This window comes from Bufo gargarizans, chromosome 9 (genome assembly GCF_014858855.1).
Source record: "Bufo gargarizans isolate SCDJY-AF-19 chromosome 9, ASM1485885v1, whole genome shotgun sequence".
Classification (NCBI taxonomy): domain Eukaryota; kingdom Metazoa; phylum Chordata; class Amphibia; order Anura; family Bufonidae; genus Bufo; species Bufo gargarizans.
Window position 1 is genome coordinate 27,634,008 of NC_058088.1, and position 22,406 is coordinate 27,656,413.

Genomic DNA, 22,406 nt, shown 5'->3' on the forward strand with positions numbered 1-22,406 from the left:
TTATACTGGGGTATTGGGGGGGGCGCACTATGGGCCAGTGCACAGGTGCGGTGATCGGATGGATGTTCTCAGCTGGACACCGGCCGACACTGCGCATGCGCTGGGAGCCTCACCAGCGGTTAGGGTAGGGAAAAAGCACTGGCCGTACGTAATTTTTCCCTTCCCTAACCGCTGGCGAGGCTCCCGGTGCATGCGCAGTGTCGGCCGGTGTCCAGCTGAGAACATCCATCCGATCACTGCGCCTGCACACTGGCCCATAGTTTTTCCCTACCCTAACCGCCGGCGAGGCTCCCGGCGCATGTGCACTCTGCTGTGAAATTTCCCTAACCTGTCGTTGTGCGCCTGCACGGCGCTGCACACCTCCTCACGTCATGTCCGGTGCGACCGGAAGTGACGAAGGTAGGGAAATCTCACGAAGTAGGGAAGTATAACATTACACCGGCCTTTGGGGTGTGCGGGCTGGTAACTACTTGGTTGGATAGTCAGCCAGCCTATGCCATGATGCCAGCAACAAGCAGTGTTTTTTTTTTTTTTTGGGGGGGGGGGGGGGCGCCACAAGGTTAGCTCGCACAGGGCGCCTCAACACCTAAGGCCGGCCCTGCCAGGGACAACCCCTAATGGTGGGGTCTCCCTGTCCTCGTGCCTGGCCGACAAGACCCTGGAATACCCTAAATAGTTTGAATTATTAATAACATCCCAACGCATGCTTTTACAGTTGACAAAATCACGGATGGAAAAAGTTTTATTAGTAGCAGAACACGTAACCATTTTTGATATGTAGATGAAATCACACGCCTTGCATGTCCCGCATCTAAACATGCCCAGAGGTCGACAGTCAAGCCAAGTGCCAGGTACAGCCGGAGGTGTATAATGACTATGTACCAGGCGATCCTTGAGGTTCCTACCCCTACGGTATGTTACACTGGGGTAAGGAGAGATGTTCTGTGCCACATCAGGATCCATCCGTAGGATGGGACAATATTTATTCAGGATCGCTTTGACCTCCACATTCACCATGTCAAAAGTGTAGATGAGACAGGTTAGTGTCTGTTCTCCCTCCAATGGTCTTTTTGGGGTAAGTAGAATTTCCCTTTCCGTGGCTAGTGCATGTTGGAAAGCCTGTCTAAGGCTAGCCTTAGGATATCCCCTGTCAATCAATCTATTATATAATTTTCTCGATTCCAGATGGAATTCATTAGTACTAGAACAGTTTCTGCGCACCCACAGGTACTGGCCTCTCGGGATACCCCTTTTCTGAAAAACGGGATGATGACTATCCCAATCCCGCTGGTTTCCTGAATATAGTGGTGGTGAGTCTTTCTTTGACACCAGAAGTAAAGGCACAGCGGTGCGTTCTGCCAACCGGAAGTGCTCATTCCGGTATCTGTGAGGTGCGCTCCGGCATCCTATTAAAATCCCCCCTGAATAAAATGCCTCACTGCTTTATCGAGCACCCTACCTGAGTGTCATGCCCTGCTCTGACTATGTGCGGAGGTCGGCCAGATTAGCAGCACGTGTTTAGTTTTTTATTTTGTTTTGGAGTCGTGCTAGATCCGCCTCCCTTTAGGTGCACTGATGGGGTCGTTGGTTTAAATTACTCTCAATTCCAGTGTTCCGTGTGGGTTATAGCTTCTGTCTGGCTTTGGAAGCAAGAAAGGAAGGATTGGCTGTTCCTGCTCAGATAAGATAAGTTGGTTTCTGATTTCTTTTGTTTGCTGTCTAGGCTGTTTGAGTCACGTCTGTCCCCTCCAGGTTCTGAGGGAACAGGCTGCCCCTTTTCCCCTTTCACCATCTCAGGGATTCTAGGGTATTTTCAGCCCAGGCACGAGGACACATTATTCCCACCTTAAGGGTATGAATGTGGGCATAGCAGTATAGGGAGAGCTGTTAGGGATTTGCTAGGAGTTGACCTTATCCCCAGCTTCTCGCCTAGATACTTGTTGGTTTATTTATCTGTGTATCTGATATCCTGTCCGCCGTGACACTGAGGCAGTCTGGCGACTGATGGGGCACTTCACATGTGAGGAGACCTTCTATGGTGCATATTGCGATTCTGTTGTTACCTGGTTTCTCCTCATGGGCACATATAGTTGTCTTTTTATTTGTAGGTTGTATCCTCTTCCAAAAGCCCGTCAGGAACATGTGATGTATCTGGCACCCATCACTAAGTCTGCCTAACCTGTCGCATTTTGTGTTCATCTTACCATATAAAATATATTATTAATGTAGATGGGACTATTTTCAACTTGACCACTGAGGAAGGGACCAATAGTGTCCCGAAACGCGTCTGGTCTGAGGAACGAGTGAGGACTAAAAGGATATCCACCATTTGGAATGAAAAATCATCGGAAAAGAACATATCTGTCCCGGCGATAATCTTTCAAATATCCCGCAGCAAAAGAGATTGGCCAATCAGGAACTCAAACACCGTGTGACGTCGACAAGCATCATCATCACGTGCTACATCACATGGTAAGGCGAGCGATCACGTGGGACGCCACGCAGGTCCTTGCACAAAGGAGTACATCGCAACGGATGAAGAGGGGTAAAGTAAACTCTCCCAACTATTAATTATTCCTCCTCATATGAATATAATTGTTTTACCAAACAGGACGGTTATATGAAAGAGCTATATCAGGCAAACCATTTAATAGATTTTATCTATATATACTATTGGTAAGATATTTGCTCTCCCATTAAGGAGCGGACATTCTAGTACCGGGAAATCCGATAGTAAATTTAATGATTTTCTAGTTTCCAAGGATACCACTACTATCTCTCTTATTTACATTTAAAAAAAAATTGTCACCACAATTACAGCTGTTCACACATAAGGACAATGCATAATTTTCAGTTGCACTTTATATTAAAAATGAAACAAAAATCTAAATTTGATCAATCCATTGGTGTCCAATTACACACAGCGTTAAGCCACGCCCAAACCACGCCCCCTTTTAACCCCACATAAACTTGGCTGGTATTTTTTGTTGTGAAATGTGGCAAATGAATGGATGGCGGATGAAATTACTATATATATATATATATATATATATATATATATATATATATATATATATAGCCTCAGGTTACAGTATGATAAATCTTTAGACAACCGGACATGTAATACTGTTATTATTACCGCGCAGTAATTTACATCTATTTAGAATACAGCACGCCTTCTCATATGTAAACTACAATTACCAGCATGCCATGCACGCAATATTTAGTCACATGATCCGGAAGTGTTGATTGAGCGCCTAGCAACGGAAGACGGTCCCAGCGGTTGCCCCAGCAACCGTAGACGCAGAAGTAGAGAGGACGTTTAAAGAGGCAGCCGCTCGGATCGCGCTCAGTGCTGACGATCCCTCTGTTCGGGTCGTTGTAAGGTTCATTGAAGATGTCGGAGAACCCGGCTGAGGTCGCTCCAGATCCCCAGGAGCTGCAAATTAAATATGCCAAAGCCTATCTACTGCAAGCGGGTCCGTCCGGAGTCAGCCTGTAAGTGGGGAGGGGTCAGATATTACCCTGTAATGCCGCTGTCTGCCTCTTCTGGAACTGGAAATGCTGGGACTTATGGTTCCACACATAGTGGCACACAGCACAATAGGGGAGCTAGAGCAACCAATCAGATTGCTGCTTTCTTTTTCCAAATGAACTCTGATAAATGAGAGCTGGAACCTGATTGGTTGCTACTGACAAAGTAAAAAAAAAAAAAAAAAGGCATTGCCTATAGCAACCAATCAGATTGCTGCTTACTTTTTCCAAATGGCCTCTGACACATGAGGGCTGGAACCTGATTGGTTGCTGTTGACAATGTTAAAAAAGAGGTCTTGCCCATACCAACCAATAAGATTGCTGCTTTTTGCCCCCAAGTGACCTCTGCTATATGAGAGCTGGAACCTGATTGGTTGATTTTGACAAAGTTAAAAAAAGAGGCATTGCCCATAGCAACCATGTAGATTGCTGCTTTTTTTTTCCAAATGGACGCCGATATATCAGAGCTGGAATCTGATTGGTTGCTATGGACAACAGCTCCTGTTATAGTTTGCAGCAGTTTGGATCTATCTCCTCTATTGCTGCAGGGTGACAGCCCATATGGTCATGGTATGAGCTCCCACATGTGTTGCTGAGAGGTCTTAAAGAAAATCTGTGTGTTACCATAGCAACGCATGAAGCCTCTATATTTATTCCACAGATATGCACACCTTTCTGCCCTTCTGTCCCGGATCCTGTCAGAGCGCCCCCCTAATGCCCTGGAGACCCTGGAGCAGATGAGTGCAGAACTGCACTGGTCTAGACTGAACAAAGGACTTCACTCCCTGCGCCCCCTGACAGATGACCCCCCCACGGTTATGAAGGCAGAGTCCCACCGTGCGCTGTTCGCTCGCGGTGCAGGAGAAGCTGACGAGACGGAAGGAGATGGAGAAATGGTGAGGACACAAGGGGCCAAAAGATGGGACGGGAATCACAGCATAGCATGGAAGATGGCGGTGCAAGTGCATGGAGCAGGGCTGATTTTAAGGAGTTCTCCAAGTGTTTAATACTGATGACCTATCCTCTGGATAGGTCCTCAGTATCTGATTGGTCAGGGTCCAACTGGCACCCCCGCCAGTCAGCTGATTGAAGATCCTCTTCCTAGGTCATGTGACGTTACCGTACATCGGTCACATGGTCTAGGCGCAGCTCAGTGCCGGTCAAGTGAATGGAGCTGAGCTGTGATACCAAGCACAGCCACTATACAATGGACGGCGCTGTGCTTGCTAAGCCGCAGGGAGGCCACAGAGCTCACCGGAGTGCCATGGCGTCTTCAAACCGATCCTAAGGATAGATCATCAGTATTAAAATCCTGGAAAACCCCTTTCAAGGGAATCTGTCACCGTGATTGTAGACTAGAACAGCAGAGCAGTGCGGACTGTGTACTTCAGTGCTTTCTGTGCTGTCAGTGGGGGAACAGGGGGCCGCAGGAAAATAAAAAGAGGAATAGTGACCTGGACTCCTTATCTGCAGTACTACTCGTGGAGTGTTCCAGATAAAATTCCAAGATTATGGTGACAGATTTGGATACCGGAGTTTTTTTCATTTTGCATTTTCATTTGTCTTCCCTGTCTTCCTGGAGCCATAACTTTTTTTATTTTTTCGTTCACATAGCTGTATGAGGGCTTGTTTTTTTGCGAGACAAGTTGTACTTTCTAGGGATCGACCGATTATCGGTTTTACCGATATTATCGGCCGATATTCAGGATTTGGACCGTTATCGGTATCTGCATCTATTTTGCTGATATTCCGATAGCTTATGGGGAACACAGATCGCGCTGCTGACAGCGCTCTCCGTGTTCCCTCAGCAGCACAGGGGAGAAGGAAGCAGTGTCTCCTCCCCCTGTGCTGCTGCTGCCGCTGCCACCAATGGGAGGACAGGGGACAAGAGAAGGGGAGGGGCTGTGGCCACTGCGCCACAAAGGAAGAGAAATTTCTCATATATACACTTGATCACGGCATCTAAAGGCTGTAATCTCCACGATCGCATTATTGCACGCTCACGGAAATTAGCTGCGGGCCTCTGCAGTTTGAAACAGCAGAGACCAGCCGGTTATGGCGCCCGCTGCACGCGTGAGCAGGTGCCATGTTTAAAGACCGCACAAAGGGTTAAGAGTCTTTTACATGGGGCAGATGATGGGGTGACTACAATTGCAAAAGCCCGTTCCCGATTTTTGCCCCATTCTTACTTGGTTATTTATATAGAAGTGAATGGAGAGAGCCATTTATGCACAGCTGCCTCTCAACAGCCACAAGATGGGTGCTGGTTAATTAACATTTTATGAAGTGCGGTCCCAGAGGGGCCCTGCAACTATAAGACATTCATGGCATATCTTGTGGATATTCCATAAATGTCTAGATGGGGAAAAATAACCCTTAAAAGGGATGTCTCATCAGAAAAACATCTGTCCATGTGCCCTATTATGACTATATAGAGTGGGCGCCCCCTGCTCCAGACCAGGGACTGGCCATTGCTCTGGAGGACTCAGCACAATCATGTATTACATGGTTGCCCATTCATCTTAGTGGATGTCATGTAATACCATATTTTTCATGTAGTGGCCGCTGTTGGGCAAAGGGTTCAAGTACCCACAGCTTCTCCCAGCAGGAACAACTGATCACACTGATCACTAGGGATTCAGCTGCTAAACCCACGGCTATCATGAGCCCCAGCGGGGTCTCCTTTGGCAAAGTGGAGTGCACTCTTCACCATCCTTTGGCATGTCACTAAGGCATACAGTACCTGAAGATGTTTTTCAGTAAGGAGACCCCCACCAATCTACTGTACACTACATAAAGTATATTATTGTCCATGGGGTTCTACTCCCAGATTGACAGCTTATCACTGTGAAGCAGTAGCTTGGAATGTCATCCGAGATTTCTAAAATGTACCTCCTTATTTTCATTCACAGACAGACTCTCCTCTTCCCAACCTGTATGACCTCGCTCATCTTCTCCAACAAGGAGGGTTGAGCCTAGGGCGAGACGAGACAGTACGGATAGCACTTGCCATGAAACGACTCACTGACCCCCGTCCACTCCAGTACTGTCGCTTCTGGGGCAAGATCCTTGGTACGGGTGGCAGTTATTTGGTGGCAGAGGTGCAGTTTCGTGAAGGAGAAGATGAAGAAGCAGAAGAGGATGCGGAAGAAGAAGAGAAGGCCACAGCCGAGGAAGAAGATGAGGAGGAAAAAGAAGAGGCAGAAGACTTGCCCCCTAAGTCTACTTACCATCCCCCTCCTGTGGTTCCCCGTGAGGAAAATGGTACAGGAACCAATAAATATGTGTACTTTGTATGTACTGAAGCTGGGGCAGAATGGATCAGACTTCCACCGGTAACACCGGCACAGATAACAGCCGCACGAAAGGTATCTGATTGTATTCATATTTGGTGTTTTTCACTCATGTACCTACTTGTGTCTTACCGTCAATCTTTATCATCAATCTTTGCTAACAGATCAAGCGTCTTTTCACTGGAAATCTTGATGCCCCAGTCATCACCTACCCACCATTTCCAGGGACAGAAGCTAATCTTCTACGTGCTCAGATTGCCCGGATTTCGGCAGGAACCCATGTTAGTCCCCTGGGCTACTACCAGTTTGGAGAAGAGGAAGGTGAAGAAGAAGAGGAAGGGGCAACAAGAGACACCTATGAGGAGAACCCAGAGTTTGAGGGCATTCCAGTGACTGACTTGGTAGAGAATTTGTCTAGTTGGGTTCATCATGTCCAGCATGTTTTGCCACAGGTGAAAAAACGGCCATTGATACTGTATATACAGTACAGGTAGCTATAGGGTCTAGCTTTGCGTTGTCCTTACATTTATTTCACCTCTCTCAGGGACGTTGCGTTTGGTTTAATACAGCAATGAAATCGGAGGAGGAAATGGAAGAAGAGGAAGGAGAGGAGGAAGAGAAGGAAGATGAAGAGGAACCCGAGCCTGAAGTGGGGCCACCACTGCTCACTCCACTCTCAGAAGATGCAGGTACCAGAACTTCATCAACTTCTCAGGCCTAAAAATATTAAAGTGACCCTCAGGATCACAGTTAAAATGTCACTATACATGTACAGTGTATTGGTGACATACTTGGTGCCCTCCTTCTCAATGTTGAGGCCGCAGTTTGGCCCATTCTTAGTCCCCTTTGTGTAAAATGGCTGCAGATTCTCAGACTGCCCTATGCATTGTGTGTTTCACACCCCACCTGCAGAGGTGCACAGTGCTGATCCATCCAAGAGCATGGGGGGGGAAAGGTGGTGGGGGGGGGGGGGGAAGGTGGTGGGGGGGGGGGGAAGGTGGTGGGGGGGGGGGGAAGGTGGTGGTGGGGGGGGGGGAAAGGTGGTGGTGGGGGGGGGGGGAAAGGTGGTGGTGGGGGGGGGGGAAAGGTGGTGGTGGGGGGGGGGAAAGGTGGTGGGGGGGGGGAAGGTGGGGGGGGGGAAGGTGGGGGGGGAGGGAGGTCTTGGTGGTGGTGGGGGGTGTTAGACTACCGAAGCTGTTGAATGGGTAAAATCTACATTGCTGTACTAGCACCAACCTGTTAAGCTGGCTTTAGCAGACATGATAAAGGGAGGAGCGCCGCTTAGCTAGAGAGCTTCTGCATGGTCATGTGTTGCATAGTCGCCTATTGACTGTTAGGAGTATGTGAGGGTACATTCAGACAACTGCCACTATTGGGCTATTCACATGGGTGTTGTTTAATGACCAGTGAATAGTGGCTGTTAAAAAATAGGACATGTCCTATTTTGGCCATTTTTTTAGGCCAGGTGGACCCCATTGAAATCAATGGGCCCATTGTAATGACGGTTCACCCGTCTAACGGCTGTTAAAAAATGGGTACATGAGGGAAGGAAGGCAGGGAGTTAGAAATAAAATAAAAAAAACCTCACCTATGACCACTGCGGTGAAACACTCGCACCACCATGGAGGCAGCAGGACCTGATGCTCCCAGGGTCATGACGTCACATGATCACGCTGGGAGCGTCAGGTCCTGCTGCCTCCAGTGAGGAGCGATTGTTACTGCTAGTTCGAATGTAACCTTACCCCTGCATCAAACATTGAAAGCTTAATAATTTGCTTTTTACCAGAGATCAACAATACACCTCCATGGACGGCTTACCTCTCCTCCACGCACATCCCGCAGTACGCTCTCGCCGTTCTCCGCTCTAACCTGTGGCCTGGAGCCTACACCATTGCAAGCTCCAAGTACGTATTTCATCTCTTCTATGTTCGGAGGTCTAGCATTTCATTTTTTGGGGATAACTGGTAACAATCAGTGTCAAGGGGACTGATGACAGAGAACAACAGCAGGTACCAGGCTTGTCCTTTGGTGAAAATGGACACGGATGTAAATTTAGTGCAAGAATTGACCTGCAAGTGGCAAACAAAAACACTAGGTGACGTAAGTCATAGAATCATTTTTAGATTTTTTTATTTTGGTTCCTTTACAGGAAATTTGAAAACATCTACTTTGGTTGGTGCATAAAGTACAGTCCTGAAGGGTACAGCCCCCCTGCACCTCCTTCACCCCAGCCCGAGTACCCAAGCGGTCCAGAGATTAGTGAAGGCTTGGACCCCACAGTAGAGGAGGAAAATGCTCTGAAGGCTGCACAGGAAGAGGCCGCAGCTGCTGCTGAAGAGGCAGAGGAGGAGGAGGAAGAGGAGGAGGAGGATGACGACGATGACTGAGAAGTGTATCTATTTCTATTTCTTTCAGTTACATACATTAAAGTTATTTTCACAGTTGATTGGATCATTATTATAACAAGCGTTATGTAATGCTGCCATATATTGCCTATTGGGAGTAAATGTATACTCCTGTAAATGCATTGCACGATCGTGTACTGTTTAATTGTTACCGCATGTATTATACTCCAGAGCTGCCTTCATAATTCGGATCAGATTAATATCAGATTACGGTACAGTGCCCGGTGAAACACTGCACCTCCTAGTACACAAATCACCATGGTAAACCATAGGAATGCTGAACAATTTCAGCTCTGGATCTTGCAAAATTATGAATGCAGCTCTGGACTTCCACAGGCCTTCATAAAATTAGAGGCAGAATTTTTTCTGGGTGAAATTTATAGAGTCGGACTGCTCTCCTACAAATCATTTTACTATATAGGGTTATCCCGGAATTAATATTAATGACCTCAGGATAGGTCATCAATATCATATTGGCGGGGGGGTCTGGGACCCCCTGCCAATCAGCCGTTAGAAGAGGCCAGGTGCTTCATGAGCGTCCTAGGACATGTGATGTCACCATACATAGGTCACATGGCAATACCAAGCACAGCTGCTATATGATATAAAGCACTGTGATTGGTAAGTTCCTGGGAGCCACTAAGTTCTGGTGAGTGCCGTAGCTTCCTGAAACAGCTGATCGGTGGGGGTGCCGGGACTCGGACGCCCCGCTGATGTGATATTGATGAGATGACCTTTCCTAAGGATAGGTCTCAATATTATTTCTCGGATAACCTCTTAAATGAGGGTCCAGCAGCGCAGAGGTATCCAGGGATCTCCTTTCTTCTTGTGCTGACACTTGACTGTCGAGGCATGGATATAGGAAATATCCCCTAGTACAGGGATCAGCAACCTTCGGCACGCCAGCTGCTATGAAACTACAACTCCCAGCATGCAAACTTTCTCGGCTCTTTTTGTAATGCCCACAGAAGTGAAAGGAGTAGTTTCAGAACATCTGGAGTGCCGGACGTTTCTGATCCCTGCCCTAGTGCATTTCACTAAACATTTGGCATTGTCTTTATTTCTTTCCTCTGTCTACTCAGGACAATCGCCTGCTCTCAGCTGAACGCGTTTAGTCTCCTCTTGTGCATTTTAGCCTGTAAGGCTGACTTTATTATATATGGCCACTAAGTGGCGCTATTGCACTACCTTGAAGTATATATCACCAGGGCAGCGGGTGAGTTTGATGTGTGCAGGATATATGTTTCAAATTTTGGGTTCTACATGAAACGGTCTTCCCCCTGCAGAATCTGACACAGGGCTTCCCTTCCTGCTTACGCTTCCTGCACAAGGTCCTCAAACAGAGGATCCCAAAAATACGGATTCCGACCATGTTCATGCCTCAACTTCTTTGTAGAAATGCCTATTTTTGTCTGCAAAACAGACAAAAGTATAGGACATGTTCTATAATTTGCAGAGCGGCTGCACAGTTGCATGCAGCTCACGGAGGACATTTGTGTGCTGTCCGCATTTTTTTGCAGCCCCATAGAAATAAATGGGCCCAAAAATACAGTCGTGTGCATGAGGCCTTAGGGCTCGTTCACATCACTGCTAATATTTCCCTTTCTTCTCCGTTATTTTTTTATTATATTTTAGTCTGCTTGTGGCCAATGTGCCAGCCCAGTTCATCCTAGTAGTATCCAGTCAGATTTAGGATGGGAACTGACTGGGCCAAAGAAGAACGTGCACTTAATTAATCGATGCCTTGATGGTGCCATGATGTGAGCGATGCCATTCACGTGATCCATGAATGGCATGTAAGGGTGGGGTAAGACTTTACAGAGAGAATCAGTGATACAAGTGCCTGTAGGATGGCAAAAATAAATCAGGGGGACTCCGCTGTGCGTGACGCAAGGTGAGCAGGTCACTGCTGCGACCAGTGATTGGCTGCAGCGGTCATGTGTCCCCCTGTCGACAGATGTTGATTGGCAGGGAGAGAAAGAGCCGGCCTGGGAGAGTTAGACACCGAACCCAGCGGTGGAGACCAGGTAAGAACGATTTCCATTGTGGGTCGGCTACTCTGGGAGGTCTGCTTTACTCTTGGGCAGTGGCGTACATAGAGAAGTAAGGGCCCCATAGCAAGGATCAAACCAGGCCCCCACACAGGACAGAAGGGTTTCTGCCTATACTCTTTTCACCCTTGTGAAATTTTTCCACTGCCTGATTTGCTAAAAGTTGTTCCTTTAGAGCAGGGGTCCTCAAACTTTTTCAACGGGGCCAGTTCACTGTCCCTCAGACAGGGCCAGACTATAGTTAAAAAAAAAAAAAAACTATGAACAAATTCCTAGGCACACTGCACATATCTTATTTTGAAGTGAAAAAAAAACAAAAAAACGGGAACAAATACAATATTTAAAATGAAGAACAAGTAAAGTTAAATCAACAAACTTACCAGTATGTCAATGGGAACTACGAGCCTGCTTTTGGCTGATGAGATGGTCAATGTCCGGTTCCATATTTGTCACTGCTAGTCGTAACAAGTGATGCAAGCGTGCATCAGTTAGGCTACTTTCACACTTGCGGCAGGACGGATCCGACAGGCAGTTCGCGGTGAGAGACCGCCGGACTAAAAAGTCGAACATGCAGGACTTTTATTCCGGCGGCCTTTCTCCGTGCACTGCCGTGCTGCGCCGGAGCTACGCCCCCATCCCCATTATAGTCAATGGGGACGGAGCGGTGGTCCGGCGGCACGGCGAAATAGCGGAAGGACGGATCCGACAGGGTGAACAGCCTGTCGGATCCGTCCTGCCGTAAGTGTGAAAGTAGCCTTAGTCTAGATCTGGTTGGAGATTTCAGATGTTTCATTCTGGAAAAAGTCTGTTCACAGACATAATTGCTGCCAAAGATGGTTTCCATTTCGAGTGCATGGTTCCTGAGATTAGGATATGTCTCAGAGGGGAGAGATGCATAGAAATTAGGAAGGCTGCTTGACTTGAATGCTTCTTTCAGAGGGTCACAATTCTGCAGCTCAGCCAGTTCCATTTGGTAAATTGTATGGACATTTTCAATGTCAGTAGAAAATGGGTTACGGAGAAGCTGTATGTCCTGTTCATGGAGATGAAGCTCTTTAAATCTAAGTTGGAACTCCTTTTGCAACGTTTTCCAGTGAATCCACACATGTTTTGTTTGGGAATGCAACTGCTAACAGGTGTTGAGTTGTGGGGAGACAGCAGAAGTTTTCCCCCTTCACTCGTTTGATGAGGAGGCCTAATTTGACTTCAAATGCCTTCAGATGTGATTGCATATCCCAGATGAGCTTCCACTTTCCTTGAAGTTGCAGATTGAAACGGTTGAGTAGCTCTGTTACATCTGTCAGAAAGGCAAGGTGCCATCTCCATTCTGCATCATTGAGCTCTGGGACTTCTTTGTCTTTTGAAAGCAGAAAAGCTGTAATCTGTGGAAGTAAGTCATGGAAACGTTTCAAAACTCTCCCTCGACTCAGCCACCGGACCTTCACACGGGCTAGTTTTCCGTGCAGGTGCAATGTGTGAGGTAATCGCATTGCACCTGCACTGAATCCAGACCCATTCATTTCTATGGGGCTGTGCACATGAGCGGTGATTTTCACGCATCACTTGTGCGTTGCATGAAAATCGCAGCATGCTCTATATTGTGCGTTTTCCACGCAACGCAGGCCCCATAGAAGTGAATGGGGTTGCGTGAAAATCGCAAGCAAGTGCGGATGCGGTGTGATTTTCACGCATGGTTGCTAGGAGACGATCGGGATGGAGACCCAATCATTATTATTTTCCCTTTTAACATGGTTATAAGGGAAAATAATAGCATTCTTAATACAGAATGCTTAGTAGAAGGTCAATTGAGGGTTAAAAATAAATAAAAAATTAACTCTCTTCCTCCTCTTGATCGCGTAGTTGCCGATCTCTTCTTACTTCTTTATTCTCTTTAATCATGAGCTGCCGGCTAAAGGACCTGTGGTGACGTCACATCACATGGTCCAATCACACGGTCCATCACCGTGGTGATGGACCGTGTGATTGGACCATGTGATGACGTCACCACAGCTCCTTTGACAGGTCCTGAAGAAAGAACAGGAGACTGGCAGCTACACGATCAATTGGAGGAGGTGAGTTAGTTTTTATTTTATTTTTTAACCCTCAATTGACCTTGTACTTTGCATTCTGTATTAAAGAATGCTATTATTTTTCCTTATAACCATGTTATAAGGGAAAATAAATACATCTACACACCACCGAACCCAAACCTAAACTTCAGTGAAGAAGTTCGGGTCTGGGTACCACATTAAATTTTTATCACGCGCGTGCAAAACGCATTGCACCCGCGCGATAAAAACTGAAAAACTGAACGCAATCGCAGTCAAAACTGACTGCAGTTGAGTACGCGCAGGTTTGCCGCAATGCACCGGGACGTATCCGGACCTAATCCAGACACGCTCGTGTGAAAGGGGCCTAGTGAAGTTAACACAGGATACCACAATTTTCATAACAGAGTCCCACTTCAGTGATTTACTACACAGCGCCTGTTGTTGGATGAGGCAGTGTATGGTTATTGGATGAGGATGGTTATGTTTGTCCATCTCTTGTTTAATGCAAGCAATTACTCCTTTCTTAGACCCCACCATGCTAGGAGGACCATCAGTTGTCACACTGACTCGTTTAGCCCAATCCAGCTCCAAATCATTCACAGTTTGGGAAACCTTTTTCTAGTTATCCTCTCCTGCAGTTGTTCCTTTGATGCTTTGCGGTGCAGCAAGCTCTTCTGTGACTTTGAAATAGTCATTCGTCCCACGAATAAAAATTATTAGAAGTTGTGCAGAATCAGGAACATCATTGCTTGCGTCGAGTGCCAAGGAAAAATAGGAGCGTTTTCTTTGTAGTTTTGCAAATGCTGATGCAAATTGTCTCCCATTTCTTCAATCCTTCGTGTCACTGTAGGTCCTGAAAGACTCACTGTACTAAATAAATCGGCCTTCTCTGGACACATCTCTCTGGACACAGAAAGAAGGCTTTCTTAAACAAATTCTCCTTCCACGAATGGTCTGCCAGTGCGCGCTATTAGCCTGGCAACTTGAAAACTTGCTCGCGGGGATGAAATATTTAGCTGCTTCTGCTTCACAAAAGTATTTTGCTGAGTTGTCAGTGTATTTTTCAGTTTTAATATTTTATCTTTTCTCACTTCTCGGACCAAGCAATCATATTTATCTTTATGTTGAGTTTGATAGCGGCAACGCAAATTGTATTCTTTGAACACAGACACTATATTCTGGCATATCAGACACACAGCTCTTTCCTTGTACCGCATGAAAAAGTAATCATAAGTCCACTGTTCTTTGAATATCCTACACTCCGAGTCAATTTTTCTTTTTCATGACATCATTGTTTCCTAGGGATTCCAAATTGCTATTAGTAAAATACCAACAGATATATATATATACAGCGCTACAAAACCAATATACTAGCAATAACTTTGCCCACAGAGACATACAGACTGCACTGCCCATCAATGCAGTCTGATCAGTGTCCATCAATGAAATAGGAGAGCCAGTCAAGCCAGGGGAGGGCTGGCAGCCTTAGGCCTGGGGGGCAAGTTCAGTCAAGTGGCCCATTGAACCATTCACCAGCACAGCCCAATTAGTGCCTGCCACTGCTGCCCAATCAGTGCCCGCCACCGCAGCCCAATTAGTGCATGCCACCACAGCCTAATCAGTGCCTGCCACCATGGCCCAATTAGTACCTGCCACCGCTGCCCAATTAGTGCCTACAACCACGGCCCAATTAGTGCCCGCCACCACTGCCCAATTAGTGCCTGCCACCACAGCCTAATCAGTGCCCGCCACCGCAGCCCATATAGTGCATGCCACCACAGCCCAATCAGTGCCCGCCACCGCAGCCAAATTAGTGCCTGCCACCGCTGCCCAATTAGTGCCAGCCACCATGGCCCAATTAGTACCTGCAACCACGGCCCAATCAGTGCCTGCCACCGCAACCCAATTAGTGTCTGCCACCACAGCCCAATCAGTGCCCGCCACCGCAGCCCAATTAGTGCCCATGGGATGTGGGGGTCATCTGGGGTGTCAGGATCTGTCTCACCTCAGGCTTGATTGAACGACCTCTTCTTCCAAGCTGCCTCTGCTCTTCTTGCTCACAAGTCACTGCGCTGTGATGTCTGCTGTCACGTCTCCCTCTTTCTCTCCCACGAGCCAGCGCCCAACGTTCACTGCCCACAAGTTACCGCGCAAATCGCATCTAGCAGGCCCCTCCCACATGCCCCCTCTCCATCTTCCACCAATGATAGGCTGGCTCCCGGACCGTCCGTCTCTTAAGTTGGGGGGAAAAAAAGTAACGGACAGGCAGTGGCGGGCCGGATAAATGTCCTCGGCGGTGGCGGGCCGGATAAATGTCCTTGGCGGGCCGCATGTGGCCCGCCTGCCATAGTTTGAGGACCCCTGCTTTAGAGGTTAAAGTCCTGACCAAGTTTTCACCTCCAGTAGAAAAGAAGATAATCCCAGCTAAGACTGGGCCCCCTCTTGCCGTGGGCCCTATAGCAGTAACATGGTCTGCCGCTATGGTAGTTACGCCCCGGCTCTTGGATAACCCCTTTAAATATAGACTGGGAGGTTGAGAATGAAAACTGGTTGCTGCAGGACCACATCTGAACACTAGGTGGTGTCTGTGAGCTATTCATAGAATTTCTCATGTACTATAATTGTACTAAAGTGTACTAAATATTTTACTTGTTTATGGTTTGGTGAGTAGTTATTATATCTGCATACCAGAGACATAGAGGGATTCAGGCTTTCAGATTGTTTTACCTGTAAGAAGGTCCTCTTACAAAAATAAATGTACCCGTTGCTATTTGGCACTGTTGCTATTCCACTCAACCTAGATGAAGTGTTAGACTCATGTCTAAAGTCTATAATTATGACAATATGTTCTTTTATGTTTCATTTGCCCCATCACACTAGAAATTGTCATCAGTCCTGCATAAATGTGCGATACACCATGCTGGATATGTAATATGTTCATATTTGGGGCTACACTGATGAGGGAATAGCCAGCCAGGGTACTATAGGTTTTGTACTAGGAGGGTAAATTGACCTGTGCACTGGACATAGCAGATATCCTGCAATTGTGTATCGGGGAGATTCATATACCATGGGCTGCACTGGGGAAAGGGGATAATAACCTGTGGATACACTGCCTTCTGCTATAAATGTACAGCACTGTCTGTACTGTGTATGTGGGAGGTGGAAACAACACTGAGTATGCTGCCATCTAGTGGCCAATAGCTATATTGCAGCTAGATAATATGTGTGGATACACAAGGACTTTTTGGTCATGTGGCTTAATTTATTCAGGTCTGTTACGTACATATCGCCCTGCCACGTGATGCGGGAGGTGAACGCATTGCACCCGCACTGAATCTGGACCCATTCATTCCTATGGGGCTGTGCACATGAGCTGTGATTTTCACGCATCACTTATGCGTTGCGTGAAAATCGCAGCATGCTCTATATTGTGCGTTTATCACGCAACGCAGGCCCCATAGAAGTGAATGCGGTGCGATGTTCACGCATGGTTGCTAGGTGACAGTCTATTCACTGTATTATTTTCCCTTATAACATAGTTATTAGGGAAAATAATAGCATTCTGAATACAGAATGCTTGGTAGGTGATCAATTGAGGGTTAAAAAAAATTAACTCACCTTCTCCTCTTGATCGCGTAATTCCCGGTCTCTTCTTTAATGATGAACTACCAGCTAAAGGACCTGTGGTGAGGTCAGATCCAGGGCCGTCTTTGCCGCAGGGCAAAAGGGGCAGCTGCCCCGGGCCCAGTTGCTCCTGGGGGCCCAAGGGAGCTCCGTTTCCAGACTCCCGACTCGCGACTCCCATCCATTCACTAATTTTATGCAGCAGGCAGCAGCGCAGCAGTCTTCAGAACAACTTACAACTGCGCTGCTTAGTTGGCAAGCACGTTGGCGCCCCGCTGTCACACACCCCCTTTTACCACATGACGGCGGGGCGCCGGCGTGCTTTCCAACTAAGCAGCGCAGTTGTAAGTTGTTCTGAAGACTGCTGCGCTGCTGCCTGCTGCATAAAATTAGTGAATGGATGGAAGTCGCGAGTCGGGAGTCTGGAAACGGAGCTCCCTTGGGCCCCCAGGAGCAGCCAGCAGCAGGGACTAAGTCTCCACCTCCGGACCGGTCCGGAGCTAAAGGGATTGGGTGGTGAGTCACGGCCTTACGTGACCAGACCACCAGTGACTCACTCACCTTACCTTACACAGCCAGACCTGCCACTGCCGCGCCAGGAGGGGAGGACTCGGTAGGTAAAGCAAAAAGCTTTATTTTATATTAGAAATTTAGACCTGTCAGGTCACCAAATTAATAATTAACCCCAGATCCGTTCATAAATTAGTGGGGGATTATTATAGAGACAGACGGCCCCAGGAGACATAAGGGGTTGGGTTCCCTCGGTCTGCTGCTGAACTGTGGCCTGGGGGCTGGGGCCACCACCGGCCACATTTACTAATCTTTGCTCAGGGGGGCCCTCATGGTGTGGACTGGACTGGTCATTTTCACTAAGGAATATAGTTTAACCATTTATGTGCAAAAGAGAAAATAAGAAGTCAGCTCCAATCAGATATCTGCACATAGATCAAGACTCTTGGTCTATGCGCAGATATATGATTAGAGCTGACTTAGTGACCTCTTTTTTTCTCTTTTGCACATAAACGGTTAAACTATATTCCTTAGTCAAAAATGACCACTCCACACCATGAGGGCCCCCCTGAGAAAAGGGTGACACCAGCCATAGCAACGCCACTGCCTCTATCTGTAAGTCGCTGGAGTGCACGGCAGGCTCGCTTTTCTGAAGGAAGTGTAACTGTGAACTGTCTGAACGGCTGTACAGTCAGTAGTGGCATGTGACACATGTGGCAATAATAATGTGTCTGGTAACGACCTTTGTCATGTAATGTGTGATGTGCATCCCAATTATGCCATACATACGTGTGCAGATACTGGTCCTGTACTCCTGTGAGGCTGCAAGGCAGGGGTGTGGTGTGGACCACTCCTGAGACTGCATGTGCTTAGGCCTCATGCACACGGCCGTTGTTTTGGTCCACATCCGAGCCGCCGTTTTGGCGGCTCGGATGCGGACCCATTTACTGTGTGTTGTGGTGGAGGGGGGCGTGATTTCATGCTATGGTGTGTGAAGGCGGGATCCAGGGAGCCCAAGTAAATTCTTGCCCAGGGTCCAATCAATATTAAAGACGGCCCTGGTCAGATCACATGCTCCAATCACATGGTCCATCACCACGGTGATGGACCATGTGATTGGAGCATGTGATCTGACATCACCACAGGTCCTAGCTGGTAGTTCATCATTAAAGAAGTAAAGAAGAGACCGGGAACTACGCGATCAAGAGGAGAAGGTGAGTTAATTTTTTAATTTTTTTTAACCCTCAATTGATCACCTACTAAGCATTCTACACAACACCGAACCCAAACCTGAACTTCTGTGAAGAAGTTCAGGTCTGGGTACCACAGTCGGTTTTTTATCACGCTCGTGCAAAACACATTGCACGCGCGCGATAAAAACTGAACATCGGAACACAATCGCAGTCAAAACTGACTGCAATTGCGTTCCTACTCACACGGGTTTGCCGCAATACACCGGGACGCATCCGGACCTAATTCGGACACGCTCGTGTGAACCCAACCTAAGGGGTTAATTTACTCCACTCACTGAATCTTACACTCACCTTCCACTCAGGCTGCAAATTAAGCATAAATCACCCCCAAAAAGTCCACACGTTACAGAACACACTGCCGCCAGCTATAGCATTAACACATGCACTCACACAGTAACACTAGCTGCACTTGTACTCAGATGCTTGGGTTCATTTGGACCAACGAGGCAAACCGAGTACAGTACTTACCTACAAAAAGTAATGAAATAGACATACTTAACTGTGCAAAGTCAGTTATGAAATAAAAAGGAGAAAAACCATCCCCTTCCCCGCCCACAATTTTAGACCTGGCATGAGCGGAGTGACGTTGCATATAGCGTCGCAACTAACCATTGTGCATGAAATACGCCTAATTTAGGCGTATTTCAGCATACTAAATGACCCCCTAAATATGATATATGTAGGCTTCATAGAAGGTGTGATCCTTGTTAGGGTACTTTCACACTTACAGCAGAGGATTCCGTCAGGCAGTTCCGTCACCGGAATCCGGATGCAAATGGATGCATTTGTGAGACGGATCCGGATGCGGGATGAGGCGACAGTTAGATTAGTACTATTTTTTTTACGGTGTTCATCTGAGGGGTTAGGTCATGTGATATGTTTATAGAGCCAGTCGATACGGATGCGGCGATACCTAATACGTGAACTTTTATTTTTTTTACTTTATTTGGGGAAAATGATGGGGGTTTTTTTTCATGAAACTTTTCATTTTTAGAGGGGAAAACTTTATTTTTTAAACTTTTTTTTACTTTACTTTTTGTCCCACTTTGGGCTTTCAACTTTTGGGGCTCACAGGCTCTTCACCGGAAGGCAGCCCCGATGCCTAAGGAAGGCATCGCGCTACCTTCCATGCCATTGAGTCCCCATTACAGCAGCACGGGGACCCGATAGCACCCCCGATCCCCGTTGGAATGACCCATAAACGCTGCAAACTGCAGGTCTGAATTGGCCTACGGTTTGCAGCGATCGCTGATACGGGGGGGGGGGTCACAGGACCCCCTCGGCATTGTCGCAGAGTGCCTGCTGAATAATTTCAGCAGGCACTCTGTTCCGATCACCGCCCGCCGCGTGGCGGTGATCGGAAATACACAGGGCATACCTGTACGCCCTGTGTCCTTAAGTACCAGGACATCATGGCGTACAGGTATGCCCTGTGTCCCCAAGAGGTTAAGTAGATAGTTGAAATTTGGTTTTTATTTTTTTCTGCTTCCAATTGGTCCATTAATAAAAAGTATCGCATTTGCCCCTGGAACACCCTGTCAGATGGCGTATGTGGCGTTAGCTATTTGCATCGGCAAATATAGGCATCTCAAAGCTACCAATAAAACCCCATCTATCAGTCTCAGTATCTTTTTCCCTTTAGTAAAACTATGAAACAAAACCACGAGTGACTCACATGGTAGTTCTATCTGCCAAGTCTGTTTGATCCAAGATAGTATCCAACTCCAGTAGGTTTCTACCATTGGGCAGGACCATATTCAATGATCCAAATCTGCCCTTGATTGGTTACATTTTGGACATGCTGTTATCCTTTCGGGAGCCACATCCGAGGCAGGTAGATGAAACGCAAATATTGCTCTGTGTGTGAGCCTAAACTGCGTCTCTCTCCATCCCTCACATGTGACGGCCTTTCTAACTCTCATCCACCAATTCATCAACTTATCCTTCCACTCCATTGTTCCCAGTAATGATTTCCACCCCCCAGAATAGATGAGCCTGAGTTTTATCGTTTTCTCTTTCCCTCAGGGATTTATAGATGGTTGAGAGCGAAAGTTTGTGTTCTTTTTGTCCTAGTAAAGTATCAAAACAATTAGTGACGTATTCCTGACTAACATCTCTTAATCTAGCTTTACAGAAAGACATTACTCGATAGAATCGTAGAACGTGACTCTGTGGAAGCGCATGTTTGTCCTGGAATCCTGACAGAGACAGGTATCGAGCTTCCTTCTCATGGAGTAAGGCCTCTTTCACACGGGCGGCATGGATTTGGGCCGCATAAGATGCGGGTGCGTCGCGGGAAAATGCGCAATTGCAAAACATTTTAATGCGTTTTGCATAGGCGTGAGAAAAATCGGCATGTTTGGTACCCAAACCCGAACCCGGACTTCTTCTGTCACGACCCTTAGTCATGGTCGTGACTCCTGTAACCGCAGGCAGTTGCCTGCGGTCTTGTTTTTTTTTTTTCTTCTACTAGCCAAGCTACATAGAAAGGGGGAAACATAAACAGACATATGGCAATGACAGGTAAGTGAGACTAGTACCACACTTACCTGCCACAGACACACAACCTGGAACCCACGTGCAAGTGCTGCTATCCACAACCAACACCAAGGACACAGCACACAACAGACACCACACGGGAACCCAGTAAACCATATGCTGCAATAACAGATAAACCATAAAGTTTATGAACACCAGGGTGGCCCTAACTGGCAGATGGTAAATAACCAGGAGGATGTCTCCAGCAAGCATGGCTGAAGCACCCTCTCTGACTACTGCCTTCCACTGAGGCTATATAGGGCCAAGTAGCCACACCCACAGTGAGACACACCCAGTGCACACACACACTAGGAAGGAGGTTAACCCTTCCAACATCAGGGAAGGGAAGACATCAACTTAAAGGGGAAGTGCACACAACACATAAAACACCCCGTGCACACCGATAAAAGGCACACCTATAAAGAGAGGTTGCCAGGTGCAACCGCATGCCTATTGCAGCAAGATGCCTAGCACCGCTCAGGCTGCTCTGCTGCCACATACACAATGTTGCCAGCGGCAACCACAGGTGAGGCAACATACTATAGCCCTCACCTGTGATTGACAACAACACCAAGACCGCAGGCAACTGCATGCGGTTACAGGAGTCACGACCATGACAAAGGGTCGTGACATCTCCACAGAAGTTCAGGTTTGGGATCGGTGTTGTGTAGATTTTATTATTTTCCCTTATAACATGGTTATAAGGGAAAATAATAGCATTCTTAATACAGAATGCTTAGTAAAATAGGGCTGGAGGGGTTAAAAAAATAATAATAATTTAACTCGCCTCATCCACTTGTTCGTGCAGCCGGGATCTCTTCTTTCTTCTTCTTTGCTGTGCTCATCACATGGTCCGTCACATGATCCATCACCATGGTCATGGATCATGTGATGAGCGCAGTGATGTCACCACAGGTCCTTTTCCTCCTGCACAGCAAAGAAGAAGAAAGAAGAGAAGCCGGGCTGCTCGAACAAGTGGATGAGGCGAGTTAAATTATTTTTATTTTATTTTTTAACCCCTCTAGCCCTATTGTACTATGCATTCTGTATTAAGAATGCTATTATGTTCCCTTATAACCATGTTATAAGGGAAAATAATAAAGATCGGGTCCCCATCCCGATCGTCTCCTAGCAACCATGCGCT

General features: G+C 47.1%; 1 protein-coding gene across 1 annotated transcript; it reads left to right on the plus strand.

Annotated features, from left to right (window-relative positions):
* Positions 1 to 3,315: 3,315 nt before the first annotated feature.
* Positions 3,316 to 9,271, plus strand: RSPH6A (radial spoke head 6 homolog A). Its single transcript, XM_044268603.1, has 7 exons — positions 3,316 to 3,498; positions 4,196 to 4,430; positions 6,447 to 6,902; positions 6,992 to 7,279; positions 7,372 to 7,516; positions 8,614 to 8,731; positions 8,977 to 9,271. The coding sequence occupies exons 1-7, from the start codon at positions 3,398 to 3,400 to the stop codon at positions 9,212 to 9,214; spliced, it is 1,581 nt and encodes a 526-aa protein (XP_044124538.1). The 5' UTR covers positions 3,316 to 3,397; the 3' UTR covers positions 9,215 to 9,271.
* The last annotated feature ends 13,135 nt before the right edge of the window (positions 9,272 to 22,406 follow it).